Source organism: Mizuhopecten yessoensis, unplaced genomic scaffold (assembly GCF_002113885.1).
Source record: "Mizuhopecten yessoensis strain PY_sf001 unplaced genomic scaffold, ASM211388v2 scaffold8821, whole genome shotgun sequence".
Lineage (NCBI taxonomy): Eukaryota > Metazoa > Mollusca > Bivalvia > Pectinida > Pectinidae > Mizuhopecten > Mizuhopecten yessoensis.
Window position 1 is genome coordinate 316143 of NW_018407738.1, and position 16212 is coordinate 332354.

General features: G+C 35.9%; 1 protein-coding gene across 3 annotated transcripts; it reads left to right on the forward strand.

Annotated features, from left to right (window-relative positions):
* Window positions 1-1501: 1501 nt before the first annotated feature.
* LOC110456666 (male-specific lethal 3 homolog) lies at window positions 1502-16115 on the forward strand. Of its 3 annotated transcripts, none has more exons than XM_021507524.1 (11): window positions 1502-1726; window positions 3717-3805; window positions 4964-5056; window positions 5373-5598; window positions 6023-6079; window positions 7058-7144; window positions 7968-8107; window positions 9273-9422; window positions 11173-11813; window positions 14492-14576; window positions 15389-16115. In XM_021507524.1, exons 1-11 carry the CDS (start codon window positions 1628-1630, stop codon window positions 15444-15446), a joined length of 1725 nt encoding a protein of 574 aa, XP_021363199.1. In that variant the 5' UTR covers window positions 1502-1627; the 3' UTR covers window positions 15447-16115. The 3 variants fall into 3 exon arrangements, with proteins under 3 accessions (XP_021363199.1, XP_021363200.1, XP_021363201.1); XM_021507525.1 differs by having other exon boundaries at window positions 7061-7144; XM_021507526.1 differs by lacking the exon at window positions 1502-1726 and adding an exon at window positions 3275-3295.
* The last annotated feature ends 97 nt before the right edge of the window (window positions 16116-16212 follow it).

Sequence of the window (16212 nt, forward strand, 5' to 3'; positions counted from 1 at the left end):
GTTTACGTATCTAAAACAAAAAGTAGTAGTGACCGGTTCAGTGTCGAGTTTAATTAACGTCACGAGCGGGGTCCCTAAGGGAAGTGTGTTGGGACCGATACTTTTCCTCATATACATCAATGATTTCCCAGACATCTCCAATACCACAAAACTTTTCGCATATGATCAAAAATATATAGAGCTATTAACAGCAGAGAGTGTACAGAATATCTCCAGTCAGACATTAACTCAATCTGTGATTGGACTGCTACATTGCTCACGAAACTCAATGTGGATATATATGTAAATACCTCAACATTGGTCAGACGAGGGACTATCACCAGTACACTATTACGCAGGAAGTTCAGATACATAATATCCGTACAGTAGACAGTGAAATCAACCTTGGAGTTATTGTAGACAGCAAGACAAAATTGGGAAAATAACATATCAACTTATATAATATATGTAGCAAAAGCTAACAGGAACCTATAGGTCTCATCTTTAGAACTTTTACATTTATGGAAAAAATATGTTTCTAACACTGTACAAATATGCAAGTGTTGTTTGGTCACCATCATGGCTGACGGAAATACGTTAAACTTTTGGAAAAAGTACGAAGGAGGGCAACTCGTTTAGTTCCCAGTCTAAAAAAAAACTTACTCAGAGAGACTGCGTCATCTATATAGGATTACCTACTCTTAGAGTACAGAAGACAACGGGCTGACCTGATCCAATCCGAGAGGGAATAGACATATTCTGGATCACAGCAAAATGTTCATTTAAAACCACGGACTTAGATAACTCCGTGTTTAAAACCAAGGAAACCAGAACAAGAGGGAACAATAGAAAGCTATTTCAAAAGAGAACCAACAGGCAATTCTGTCTAATCTAATTCCGTGAAACCACGGACTTAGATAACTCCGTGTTTAAAACCAAGGAAACCAGAACAAGAGGACCAATAGAAAGCTATTTCAAAAGAGAACCAACAGGCAATTCTGTCGCGGTCTGATCATCACCCCTATAATTCGATGTTTCTTGCTACCAGCAAGTTCCCGTCAAGAACATTTAGTATTTTAACCCTACCAGTGAAGCTTTCCATTGATGTCTACCTACTTTATCATCTTACACAAAACCGATCGTCCGAAGGCGGGGTTCGTTCGGCCGAGAAATAAATAAATAAAATCTTTAAATACTGATGTGTTTGCCCTTTTATACTTAATTTATGAAAGACGTGATCTTTTTCCTCAAAACGGTGCATATATGCATACTGTAGAGATTCCATCAAATTTTATTCTGCAAAATATACCTTATTGAAAACAAAACAAAACATCCTTGATACAATTGATATTAATAGGAATTGCTCTCTCTCTCTTTCAAATAAAATACTTGTGCTAAAATTCAGAGAGAAGATTTTGCATGGTAGTCTAAGAGAAAACATATTGTTGATTTCAGTGTCCGGAATTTGAAGTTTTCCGTTTTCCTTTTTATAATATCCCATGTTATTTTTCCGGTGCTTTGAATGGAACTTCCGGCGCGGGAAGGCGATCTGAAAATATCAACAAATGCTTTGTCCATAATAACCAGTAGATCAACAGAATTTTAATAACTTAATGCATGGGATACGATCCTTACGGGTCTTTTTACTATGTCAACAAGAGGCATCAAATACCAATACAGCGTAGGAGAGTGCGTCCTCTGTTTCGAGCCTGATCCGACTAAAGCCAGAGTTTTATACGACGCCAAGGTCTGTATGATGCATCATTTTCTTGTTTTAGGATAAATCTATGAACTCCACATTCTAATTTTATTCATTTCATATCATAATCATGTTTGACTGTATATTGAATCCTACAATAACTGTCAACAATATGTTGTTTTACATAATCAGTAAATTAAACCAGGTGTAAAATTATTACAATAGGCCCTCCCCCCCCATGTTGTTATTAATCGCAGACTCTTCCACAACATCATTAAATGTTCAGTGTTCTCCCCAAGTAAGTATATATTTGCACCTGATTATTTGCCGTACTAAAATACCATGACCCCTTAAAGATAAAAAAAGATGTGTAATTTCATCTCGTCGTCTAAAACATTGTGGGTGAATGTGATTTTGTGCTATTAAAACACTTTTTGGGTAGAGAGTTGGACGTCCTTCACCCATCAAGTGGACTGAAAACCTTGAAATCCTAGATTTTGATATCTACATGCAAATTTAGTTTTAGAAAATAGGAATATGTTCTACAGACAACTAAAATCAAGATATTTGTAAAATATAACATAAATATATTATCATATTTTTTTAAAAATAACATTGACTTCACTTATTCTGTGAAAATACTTACTTCCAAGTCACCTTCATTTGTGCAGGTTAACCTGTACTGATCTTCATGACATGTATATAAGATAAAATTTATTTTTGAATCTGCATTTTCACTTCAAAATCCCCTATATTAGAATACAGGTTATACTCTTTTAAATGTCATTACTACTTTTGGCAGGTATTCGTTTTCCTTCTTCTCTTTTTTCCACCAGTGTTTTTTAAAAATGTTTAAGTATGCAGATAATTAGCTAAAATGTTATTGCCTTCATTTGTCAAGTTTTGTTGTTAAAAAAGTGTTAGGAAATGTATCGAGGGACAATTCATAACAACAAAGGAAAAGGGTCATTAAAATGCTCTGCCTGGTGGTAACGAGGTGGTACATGGAACAAAGGGTATTATAGAGGCATTTACTCCCTAAGAAAATTCTGTCATTTTTCCAGCATTCATGTACTAGGCCTACAGTCTCTGACTCCAAAGAGAAAATTGTATTGTGAAAAATTAAGAAATTACTGATAGAGCAAAATGTTTTGAATACCAAAAACTGTTAGCTCAGAGTAACTAGTTAATTTTACCATTGTCAATTCCAACAACTAAGCTCACCATATATATATTTTTTGTATTTTTTACATCTTTTAACCAAAAGGGAAAAACATGCAATAAATATATTCACAGTGTAAGGGAGATAACTCATTCTTTCTTGGTGTGTTATGATAGTAGTGTACAGTGGCCATTTTTATGCAATGAATAACCCCTATAATATTACAAAATTTAAAAAGAAAATCAGCACTAAAATTTGCATATACATGTTGAAGCGGACTATGTGGGCTTGATAATTTTTTCAAAAAAAGATTGAATTTGGTTTGAGACTACAGTTTTGGGCATTTACAAATCTGTGTCTACACAACAAAAGTTAGCTTTTCATGAAGTCTATTTTTGTACTCAGCACATGTGTAAATATTGTGAAAAATCCACCAGTATGACCTATGCTAAAACGTGAGTATTTCTGTTACCGAGTAGGCGATATTTAATTTCAGACAGGTTTTAAGAACAAAATGACTACTTTCGGGGGTCAAATTTGGGGTTAAAAATCATGTTTTTTGCATTTTTGGGTAATTTTTGATGTGGAAACCATGGTTTTCACAAGTCCAAAATCTGGGGAAACAGTTGTTGAAAAAGAAAACAGTCTTCTTAACAAAATGTTATCAAAATGTAGTTTATAAATACATGTATATATATATATATATATATATGTAGGTGTGTTGTGCAGGTTGAATCCACTATCCATGTTTATCTGAGACATGCCCTTCATTTTTAGGATCAGGGCATTTCTACTGTACTCTGCTACCCATTTTGGTATCCTGTGAAATGTGTTGACGTGTAATTTCTACATACTCTTGAAAATTATTTCTTTCAGATTCTAGACCAAACCTTTGTCAAAGATGTTAAGAATCACACCAGAAAAACACCAGCTTACCACATCCACTTTCAAGGTTGGAATAACAGGTAATGATTATTTCAGTGCAATGTTATGATTTTGCTTTTTAAATACTGATAATGTTGAAATTTGAGAAATAAATCTCTTTCCTCTCTTCTTTCTAAATCAATATTGGTTTTCAATTTTTCATATTATTAATACATATATATCAACATAAATGAAATGGTTGAACAGTTACATGTCCTCTATATATTTGAGTATATTTTTATGCAGTTTTCAGATTGATACAAAATTTTGTCTTCTAAAGAAGAAATATCACATATGTTAGTGAAACTATTATTGTCAAATGCAGTTAATAATGTTATAACTAATAATTAATAACTTTATTATTCAGTACATCTAGATCCAGACCGTTTTCGTTTAAACGGTTGGACCACAGTTGTTCGTTTATTAAATAAGGTCGGACCTAGTAATCTGATGCTGCTTTTTAGGCAAGCCTTAACAAAGCCTTGCAAGGCCTGCATAAACATTTGTAGGTCCGCCAGGATTTATACCCGAAAAATGTTAGATTTAAACTTTTAAAGACGGTCCAACCGGTTGTTCCATGTAAACGTACAGGCCCCAGCTGATCACCATCATGGTACCTGGTAAATTCATATGGATTATAATGTAAAATTGGAACTTGCTAAATCTGAGTATGTACTGGTTGTGTAAACTTACCTTGACAATGACTTTTAAACCAAGTTCTCCAGGAGAAATGCAGTTTAGTATAATTAGTCAATGTGACCAACACCTCAAGGTCAAAAATTAAATTAGTTCAAAATTTTCATTGAAAAAATTGTCAAGGCTATCAACTCTAAACTGTTAAAGATTATTTTGATGAAACCTACAGCAGCTCAAGAAGGTGAACATTGTATAGTGTTTTGGTCACTGACCTTCACTTCTAGATCAACAGTCATAAAAGCGCTAATTTCTGGCTGTAAAGTTTTATCCATTCAAGAAGAAATTTGGATAAAATTTTAACAATTTCTGCAACATTCACACAAGGTGAGCAATGTTCGATATTTAGATCACTGTGACAGTCACCTCTTGGTTACAGATCAAGTAAGTGCAAAGCAAATATTCATAGGATGATAAGGTGAAGTCTTTTGTTTTTGCTCACCAAACAAATATCTGTTAAAAACTGTTTTTCACCTGTTTGAACTGTAATGTTTCGGTGTCCACAGCTGGGACCGTGTTGTGGTGGAAAACCACATTCTGAAAAATGATGAGACCAACAGAGATCTGATGAAAAGATTGGCCGACATCACCAAAAGATAGTGAGTTAACATCTAGATCTGTGAAAAGCTCAGTTTTAACTAAATTTGGTTCATGTTAAGCAATGTGTAAAGTAATAATGATTAATTTAAATACATGCTTTCATTTTTTCGAAATTTTTATTGAAAATAAAATTGTGTCTGTATGTATGTCTTTTATAACTATTTAGTATGCTGTGACATTCTGCACTTCACATCATGTTAAGTATATTGTATACTTACTTATTGAGTGTTATTCATTAATTTTATGATGTACCTCTATTAAAGATATCTGACAATGCGATATCTATCATCTTATCACCTTTTCTCCTTATCATAGTCGCATCAACAGAGCAAGAAATCATAGAATAGACCAGATTTTAAAAGAAGCTTTTAAAGGCAGGCCCCCGCTAATGGACTATAGCAGTGATTTCAGTGATGATAATGATGATTGTGATGACGACGACACAGAAGTCGAGACTGATGACGAGGACGAGACAGATGAGACGGACAAAGAGAACAATAGGGTGAAGGACAGATCAACCAATGGTGACGCAGATGTTGATGTAAGTATTAATCTATTCTTGTGGCCCTTTACTTACGACTCTTTGTGAATGAGTTAATTATTTTTTCTGGAATTTCCTAATTTTGGCTAATACATCTCCAAATGGAAAATTACTTTAGTTTTAGAAATTACCTTGGTTGTAGAATGTAACGTTAATTTCGGTCATATGATGCATACAAAAAGCCCATATCTCAATTCAACATATCTTTGATTTTAATTATGTATACCACATATTCCAATGGAAAATGATTTCTAGATCTACTATAAAGGCTTATATCATATATACAACTGTCAGAAACAAATTTAATGCTTTTCACAGTGTAAATAAAAAAGACAACTGTTCCATACAACTAAATGTTAAAACCAGTAGAATCACCAACTTGATCTATAGCCGGTGTTTTCAGTGTTTGACTTGTCTGTTTCAGAGTGTGGATGGCAGTGAGAGCAGTAGTCGAACCAGTGGGAAGTCTGAGGACAAGAAGGTGACTGATAGTAGTTATACTGTAAAAAGTGGATTGGTTGTGCTTTAAATAGTTAAATCCCCCACTCTATGCATCCTTAACACTGGAATGACTGTATATAGAACAGATGGGGCCGCGGTGGCCAAGTGGTTAAGGCATCTGACATTCTGCTACCACTAGCCCTCCACCACTTGGTCGTGGGTTTGAGACCTATGTGGGGCAGTCACCAGGTACCGGCCGTAGGTCGATGGTTTTTCTCCGGGGAACTCTGGCTTTCCTCCACCACCAAAACCTGGCACATCCTTAAATGACCATAGCTGTTAAAAGGACGTAAAACACACACAAACCAAACCAAAGTGTACGGAACATGTTTAAAAATGTGAAACCTTAATAATGGGAAATATTTATAAACTAAAGCATCTTGAACTTATATATACTTTTCTTCGAATAAAATGTCACAGTGTTGAACTTCTGTATCCTGGGAAACTTGCCCAGTCGAACTTTCACCCAACAATGGTACAACCTGTTTTCTCCTGGTGTTAATTTTACCCTGTACTCTTGAGTACTATGTTCATAATGCAGTTTACTAATGTTTACTCTTGTGATATATTCACCTTTATGAACATTTCCTGATACATGTGCATAGGGTATGTAGTCAAGTGTCACTGGCTTGGCTGATGGAGATTTTCCCTTCAGCTGAACTGGAAGGGCACTGGACTAGTAATGTTAGTCCAAAGGTTCAACCCCTAGAGGTGGCACTTGTGGAAAGATAATGACTTGTAACTGAAATAAATCTGTTTTAGTCTTTCCACAGTTAATAGTGACTTAGATTCACTAAAACCATAAATTTGATTTCAAACTGGTTTTCTTTTAACATGTGATAAAAGTATCCAATGGAAAAGCAATAGTAGTATTCCTTATCGTTCGTTCAGTTTATTTCTTCACACATTTTTAAATGTTAAGTTTAGACACTGGAGATAAAATTTGACTTTGTTTTAGAAGAAGCAGACGGTAGAGCTGGAAATCCCTGAAGTGTTGAAGGAAGTTCTGGAGGGAGATTTTATAGCTATCAACAAGGAGTGCCTGGTCTGTACATCACTGAATACACATATAATGATAAACTGATTTCATACAATTTCAAGTTTGCATTAGACTATTTTTATCAGCTGATCTTGTCTGAAAATTTATCAGGTTCACTATCATCTTATGTTCTTGCACATGTGTATTGTTATAAAGATAAAAATCCAATCGTTATTTAATGAGTTTTTAGCCCATTCTGTTGTAAGGACCTTGTGCAGATTAGAACATCCTCGATATCTGGGGTTTACGCTCACTTTCGCTCTCTCTCTCTACACCCCTGGAATATGTCATAGCAAAATTGAAGGCTCGGTGTGCACCACCTTCTTGATGAGACAAGGAGACTATTTCAATCCTTTGATGTTCATCAGAAGAATCTTGCGGTCATGTAATGGTATTAAAGTCCTTCAAAGTCCATGTACAGGTATCAGCCTGACAATTGGTCAGGTTTTTTTTAACCTGAGACCAGTCAAACTTTTGATTAAATTTTGTTATGACATATCCCAGGGGTGCAGAGAGCGAAAGTGAGCGTAACCCTTAAAGTGTCGAGGATGAGATTAGAAAGACAATTGAATGTTAAAGAGTATTTGTTTTTTACAAAAGTTTGTTTTTTATCAGGTTACTTATCACAATCATTTGTGGATCTACAGTTGACACCAATGCAAGTTGTCTGGACTCTCTATAAGTTCCAAACAAACGAAGTATCCAGAAATATTGAATGTCTAATTTAATTCTCGATCGACATCAAGTCGCTAGAAAAAAAAAATCAAATTGACATAGGTAAATGTGATTATATAGATATACATTTGTTTCTCCTGTTTTGTTATAACAGTTGATACAGCTTCCAGCAGACACCAATATTGTAGACATCCTGGAGGGCTTTGTGAAGACGTTCTGTATTAATCTGCTGTGTGGCACACCAGAAAAAGGGAAGACAGCTGGGGGCACATCACACATACCTTTTGACAAAAAGTATGCTCATCTTTATTGTAAAATCATGATACCATATTCAACCTGTTTCTGTTTAACGTTCCTTTTTAACTATGTACAATTCTTTTAACAAACAAAGCATAAAGACAACTAGTCACAACAGGTGAGGAAACATTCAATTCATACATTTCCAATTAAGCCAAATACACTGTACATATAAGAATTTGTCAATTTGTGATTTCCAATTATGGCATGCCTGCACAAATATGGGTAAACATAGAGTGTCTCAGTGATAGTTATATAAATATATGAAAACCATATAAAGGAGGCACGGTAGTCTAGTGGTAGGATGCGGCGCTCGTGACCGAAGGGTTGCGGGTTTCGAGTCACGGCACTGTGTTGTATCCTTGAGCAAGATGCTTTACTCTGCTTGTAACGTTCCAGTCTACTCAGCTGTAAATAAGTATGTGTTTGGTCAGTGCTATAATTGTTAAATACTAGCTGTGAGCGCCGAAATGGCAGCTCCGGCTGTATGCTCCCAAGGGAGTTGAGAAAGATATTGGCTGGTTGCAAAGGCCCTATAACCACGGATAATAATTTGTGAACTGCTTTAAGACGACCTACGAACTAGGTTGTGATAAAGCGATATATAAGTATATGGTACATATAATGCCCTGAAAATATTATCTTTAATGTATGAACACTGTAGCGTAACTGGACTGGGTCAATCGTCAGCGATCAAACAACAGGATTAGTAGAGCATCCGGCTAGAGTTCAGAAGGTCTCTGGTTCAAACCCCGGTCTGACTGCATTTTTCCTCTCCTGCTACATATGCTATAATATGTTGATGTTAGTCTTACTGACATATTATTTTTTCTTTGCAAGAAGAGCATGCCAATCATCTTCAGCGGACTAAATTATGTCTTATGTATGCATGGGAACAATGAAATAAGAAAAAGCTGGTATTACCTCGTCTTTGAAGTAAAATATATTTAAATCCAGGTTTCCTGTAAACTAAGAGTTCAAATGCCACAATTCTGAAGTTACCTCTGTCAGACTTCTAAAACATGTTCTTCAAATAATGTTTTATTTGATGTAATTGATTTATAGTGCTGATATATACAGCTCTTAATGTAATCCATAATCTTCCATGTTTCCTTTGTCTATATGAAGAGTATAGAGATGAATGTGTTCTTATGTTCAACAGTATCCCTCTGTGTAAGGAGTTGGTGGATGGACTGAGGATCTGCTTTGACCACACACTACCGCTGGTCCTGTTGTACACCCCGGAGAGAGACCAGTACAAGGAGCTGCTCCAGAACAAGTTTAAACCTAACCCAGAGTCCAAAACAAACAGGTAGCAAGTGTGGGCTTGTACATTTATTTGATGTATGTGTGTTGGAAATGTTATTCTTGTGCAGTAGGAGGCCAAGTGGTTAAGGCGTCTGACATTCTGCTACCACTAGCCCTCCACCACTGGGTCGCGGGTTCAAGGTCTTCAGGGGGCAGGTACCAGGTACTGGCCGTAGGTCGGTGGTTTTATCTCCAGGAGCTCTGGCTTTCCTCCACCACCAAAACCTGGCACGTCCTTAAATGACCATAGCTCTTAATAGGACGTAAAACTTACACAAACCAAACCAAACCAAATTGTGCAGTTAAACAATGCTAACTCGGACCTGTAGAGTTCAGATCAATAGTACAAGGAATAAAACATTTTGACCAATCTGAGAGGGGACAATATATTGTAGAACAGTGCTTCTTGTATATTTAGCATGTCACCAATAGCGATGATTTATGCAAGTAATAGAAAGAAAGAAAAGGTTATAGAAAGATTTGTATCATTTCATAAGATATGAAATGGTCAACATTTATTACATGTAATTATTCTGCAACTAAAATGGACATACAAGCATGAAACTATATCTGTAGCCAACTATAAACTCATTCACATAAAATGTATATCATTTATGTCTACCATATAGTAAAAGTAGAGTGTGAATTTCCAGAATGACAAAAACAGATAAACTGTTGAAAGCATTGATTCCCCTTTATTATCATGTTAATTAAGAACCAAATTAATTGTCAAGATATATTAGATAAAAACTGATGAAGATCCTTATTAGTTTTATATCTCCATCCATATAAGTTTTAAATTCATCTGACAAAAAACTCTTCCATCAAAATGATGATTGGTGTTCAGTGTGTAGTATTGTCAAAGTTAGTACTATGCACAGAAAATGAGCATTTTACTTTAGACCTTTCACCACTGCAGACCATAATGGACTCATCCAGATCAATGCATAGTAGAGTCTACTAAAGTTACATAGGGTTGAAAGGGTTTTAACAGGTAGAAATACAGGTACTTTGGATGATACTGTCATTAATCCAGTAATCATCTGATACAACACATTTGTATACAAACATACATTGTTGTTTATGTATGTGTGCATTTGATGCTGGTAAACTGTAGGCTATGCCCTAGGCCTGGTGGTACCCAGTAAGTGCTTCAAAGTTGAGATATACAGATCAGATTTATACTAAGGACATAAATGGTTGGTGTTAAATCGGGGTACTAGGAACACAGAATATCAGAGGAATGAAGGTTCAAGTTATCATGATAGTATAACAAAGAAAACTAGGGGTACATTCGCATATCTGGTTGAACCTATAAAGAAAACGACAGGCTGACCTCAGGAAAATTTGGCACATGTAGATTGAGGGGTCCAGACTTACCCGACGGAAACTAAAATGCTGACTATTGCTAGTTTGCGCTATTTCTTTCTAAAACAGTGTCAAGCCACATGTAGCTTTTAAGAAACGTTATGTTTTTCGGTGGACGCGTGAAAGAAAGGCATAATATTCTTGATGTATACATTATTTTTTATTTTCCGAAACTGTGCATTTTAAGCTCTGCTTATAGAACGGTCCAAGTGCGTTGTTTATCATGGACTATTTCTGTGCCACCTGTAACGTTTCAACCGGGATACGCAAAGTAACCTAGCAAACTATTAAACCATTAATGTATGCACTGTTTCTGTGTTCTGACATGCCAAATTCAGTGTGGGATGATTGACATATGTCATATTATTGTGTTTGTCCTGCTTCAGCTTACAGTCACCACTGATAAAGACCCCAATGTCAAAGGCAAAACAGTTTCAAGGAGCAGTTTCAACTACCCCAGGTACTGGAGATTCCTCTCCCAAAATTCCAAAACTGTCGCCAAAAGTGTTTAAACGTGAAAAGATTGAGTTTGATTTGGCGTCAAAGTCAGAAGAGGTAACTCCACGTAGACTGACACGCCAAGCAGCACAAGACTCTGCTAAGAAATACCCCACATTTCCACAGGAGGCATCTTCATCTACAGATGAAGTGGACATTGAAAAACGAGGGGAGGTTACCCCAAACAAGCGACGCGAATCTAGACGGAGAAAGTACAGTGACAGTTCTAGCTTAAATCCGGTAGCTGTGAAGATGGAGTGTGGTTATGAGGGTAGCGAGGGAGGGGGTTCAGGTGTTGTGTCCCGCAGAGCTGACCCTCCCCCACCTCTTCTTATCCCCAGTGTCATCTCAAACCAGGCGTCTGGACATGGAAGTGTTGATAGTAGTGGCGACAGTGTCCAGCCAACTGGACGTGAAAATATTGTAGAGAGTGTGCTGGCCTGGAAACTCCTCCCGGAGAAAGAAGCGATCAAGATACCTCCTTACCCTTCACTTGTGTATGGGGCTCACCACCTCCTCAGACTCTTTGGTAAGTATATATGCTACTAGGGCTGTCACAATATATCGGAAAACAGGTATATCGCAATACACAGGTATGTTGTAGCGTACCACAATACAGAGATGAAATATTGCTGCATTGCAATATTTTTTTTAAAAACTTATTTTTTATGTTTCTCATTCTGCTTGGTGTTTTAACTTAGCAAATTACTACAGTTTCTAACAGATATACCAATAAGCACAAAACAAGCTTTTAATAGTGGTGGGAATTAGTTCAAATTTTGTAATCGATGGTTGGTTTGACAAAGATCTTAAATCTATGTGATCCGTATTACATATGATTAAGTTTGATAACATTCTGACAACAACTTATTATAAAATTCCTATGACAATATATATCGGGATACGTATCGCAATATATTCATTCTGTATTGCAATATATCGTGATACACTCTTGGCGTATTGTGACACCCCTATATGCTACTTACTACTACCTACTGTTGGTAAGTTTGTACTGTTCCAAAGAATGATGTTGTATTCTGTTCGGTTAAATAAAGATCTGTACTGTTTTGATACCATCCAGTTCATTTCATATTTTTCAAATAACAACTGCACTTCATTTCTTTTGAAATTTAGGGTAATAATCACTGATTTTTTTATAAAATGAATATTTTCACTCAAGTCAAATGTGAGTTAAAATCTATTAATGTTAATTTGGCAAATGTGTATTTCAGATATATGTGTAACGCAAAATATATAGCATTTGAAGTAAAATCATGAAATGAAGTGGTATGAAGCTTCTTTTTACTCACTGAATTTCTGATACTGTAATGGTGAAATATTAGAATTGGTCTTTGTTCTAGCATATATGGTCTTAATGTTTTAATGTCTTTTAACTCTCTAACATTTGTACCATGAATTAAAGAGAAAAATAACATTAAAAATATATACTATAGATATAGAGGATCTGTCATAAGTATCCCTTCATATTAGATTTATGATACAGGTTTTGTATTTTTAGGTCACCTGAGCTTTAGCTCAAGTGACCTATTGCTATCCGTTTTCGTCCGTCATCCGTTAACATTTTACATTTCAAACTTAAAGTCAAGTTCTGCTGGGCCGGTTGAACTGAAAGTTGGTAGGAATGATCGCCTCATGGTCCTGACGAAGTGTTGTTATTTTTCGAGTCTATCAGAAATCCAATATGGCCGCCACGGCCGCCATTTTGAAAAACTATTTCAAACTTAAAGTCAAGTTCTGCTGGGCAGATTGAACTGAAACTTTGTAGGAATGATCGACTCATGGTCCTGACAAAGTGTTGTTATTTTTCGGGTCGATCAGAAATCCAATATGGCCGCCACGGCCGCCATTTTGAAAACCTATTTCAAACTTAAAGTCAAGTTCTGCTGGGCCGATTGAACTGAAAGTTTGTAGGAATGATCGACTCATGGTCCTGACAAAGTGTTGTTATTTTTCGGGTCGATCAGAAATCCAATATGGCCACCACGGCCGCCATTTTGAAAAACTATTTCAAACTTAAAGTAAAGTTCTACTTGGCCGATTGAACTGAAACTTTGTAGGAATGATCGAATCATGGTCCTGACAAAGTGTTGTTATTTTTCGGGTCAATCAGAAATACAATTTGGCTGCCATGGCCGCTATTTTGTAAATACCTATTTCAAACTTAAAAACAAGTTCTAATAGGCCGATCTCACTGAAAATCGGTCTAGGAATGATCAGCTCATGGTCCTGACAAAGTTAAGTTAACATTATACTTAACTATTTTTTACTCAAATTAGTACATATTTCAACAACAAAAATAAATACTGTAGGACTCAGGTGACCGTTAAGGCCCATGGGCCTCTTGTTCATGTTTTCGAGCCTCTGGCAAGCAAATATGAAAAATCTAAAACGAGTTTCATGAATCTACTATGAAGGGAAACAAATGACAGATTCTTTTTATCATATAATAATTTAATCTTGTTTGTAACAAGCATTTTCATTGGCTTAAAAATTTATATTATCAGCCCATAACGCAAAAAATGATGTCGCCGTTTGTAACGTCACTTTTGATTGACTGATACAGCAGTGCAATAATTTCTAAGAGAAAGAGTCCATCAATAAAATTTGATTCCCACAGGGATTGTGTGTAGTAGGTAGATTAAATTATAAGGATTAACTTGAATATATTTTTCATGTTATGGAGCTATAACACAAAAAACCAGAGTATACTCTCATCATAAACCGCTTCACGGTTTATTTAGAATACTCTCCGTTTTTTTGTGTTATATCTCCATAACATGAAAATATTCAAGTTTATCCTTAAATACAAAGTAAACTGTATAGTTGTGACCTGAAACAAACATTTTTCACTTGGCCGCCTCTGAAACGATGAAAATTGCGTCCGCTTTACAATGACGTGACGTCACATTAAATGTTCCTATTCGATTATGACGTAAATTCTGGAGTGATATTACACACGTTACATAAACATTATTTATGTGATGGCTTTATAACACTGCATAACGCAGTATTTATATGATAAAATAATATAGAGTATAAATTATCTGCCGAGGATGAAATCTCACTTTGAGATAAACTGGGTGTATGTATTTGAGATATCTGCATTCATGATTCATAGTAACAAATTCTCTCTGTATGGTAGTGAGTCTACCTGTAATTACGAGTCTGTATGATAATGTGTTACAGTCAAACTACCAGAGCTGATCCTCAGTATGGATATGGAGGACCATAAGTTGAAGGCATTACAGAGTCTGCTGGACCATTTCATGGAGTGAGTACTACTCTATTAAGCTTGATTTACAAGGGCCTGCAGACAGAATGTTAAACCTAGGGGATCTGTAGAAGTTGATGTAGGCCTTTAAGTCCTTGGCCAGGGCTCACCCAATGATAACATAAGACCACTTAAAAGTAAATAGCTCTGGTCCAACTGAACTAAACATTTGGATTGTAATATTAATGAAATGAGATAAGAGCTATTTAAATACATAATAAACTCTTCCCTTAGTGAACCCTGCATGTGCCATCTTAGGTTGCCTTAGTAAACAGTTGTAGATTTTACCATAAGTATAAGAAGATGCAAAATATATGTATAGGTATATAAGTAATATTACAGCCTATCATGCCTCTTGTACATGTGTATTATTATAAGTTGATATAGGTAATGCCAGTATTATTTTCCTTTGACTGTCCTTTAATATATATTATTGTATTCCTGTACTGATGAAGACACGGTAGTATAGTGGTAGGATGCCGGGCTCGTGACAGAAGGGTTGCAAGTTCGAGGCACGGTACTGTGTTGTATCCTTGAGCAAGATACTTAAATACTCCGCTTGTTCGTGTCTACTCAACTGTCAGTGAGTATGTCGTTGGGCAGTGCTAGAATTATTGAATGCTAACTGTGAGCGCCGAAATGGCAGCACCAGCTGTATGCTTCCCAGGGAGTTGAGAAAGATATTAGCTGGTTGCAAAGGCGCTATAACCACGGATGATAATTTGAACCATTTTGAGACAACCTACGAACTAGGTTGTGATAAAGCGGTATATAATAACCTCGAATTATTATTATTATTACTTCTCTTACAGCTACCTGGTGGAAAGAAGAGACGACTTGTTCCCAGATGTGTCATATGAATCACAATAAGTCTGAACAGTGGAAACATGAGAGAACATGCAAACGTGTTCTCAGTGACGTTGCATGAACCATAAAACAATAGTCTACGATGGATTCGTCTGCTGAATAACAGAACTACTGGATAGTGAAGCAGATGTAAAACAAACAAGTTTACGATGAAAGGAATGGATGTCATGTGTTTAGAATGTCTAATGAAAATGTATCCATGAGTTTTAACAAATTCAATGATCTGACTTGTACAGGAAGGAGTGGTGGAGGCTTAATTACTACACTGGTGTAACGTTGTGTTAACTCATTCACCCCTGACATTTCGTAATGAACCATTCCAACCTTTGAATTGGAAGAGCTTAAATGTGTCTTCAGGGGTGAATGAGTAAAATGATCAGTAAGAGAACAGTGGTATGTACAGTGTTTAGTCCTGAATTTACAACAGTCTGATCCGTTTCCTATTGAATGTCATACAATGTATCCACATTTATCTCAAAATATCATATTTCAATGTCTCACAGTTTTCAGGAGCCCTTGCAGATGACTAGATCTATGTTCATTTGTGAATAAGTTCAACCATTTATAATTACATGTCCACGCTCACATGTTTTTGTTAGATATGGAGTGCCTATGATTATGATATCAAGTTTTGTACATGTAGATCATTTCTGGAAAGTATTTTAGAACTTTTTTTTTTTTTTTTTAATTTTGTGATAAAACGTTATCTTGATGATAAATTGTACATGTATTTACATGTTCCAGTAAAGGACCATTTTATGTATACACC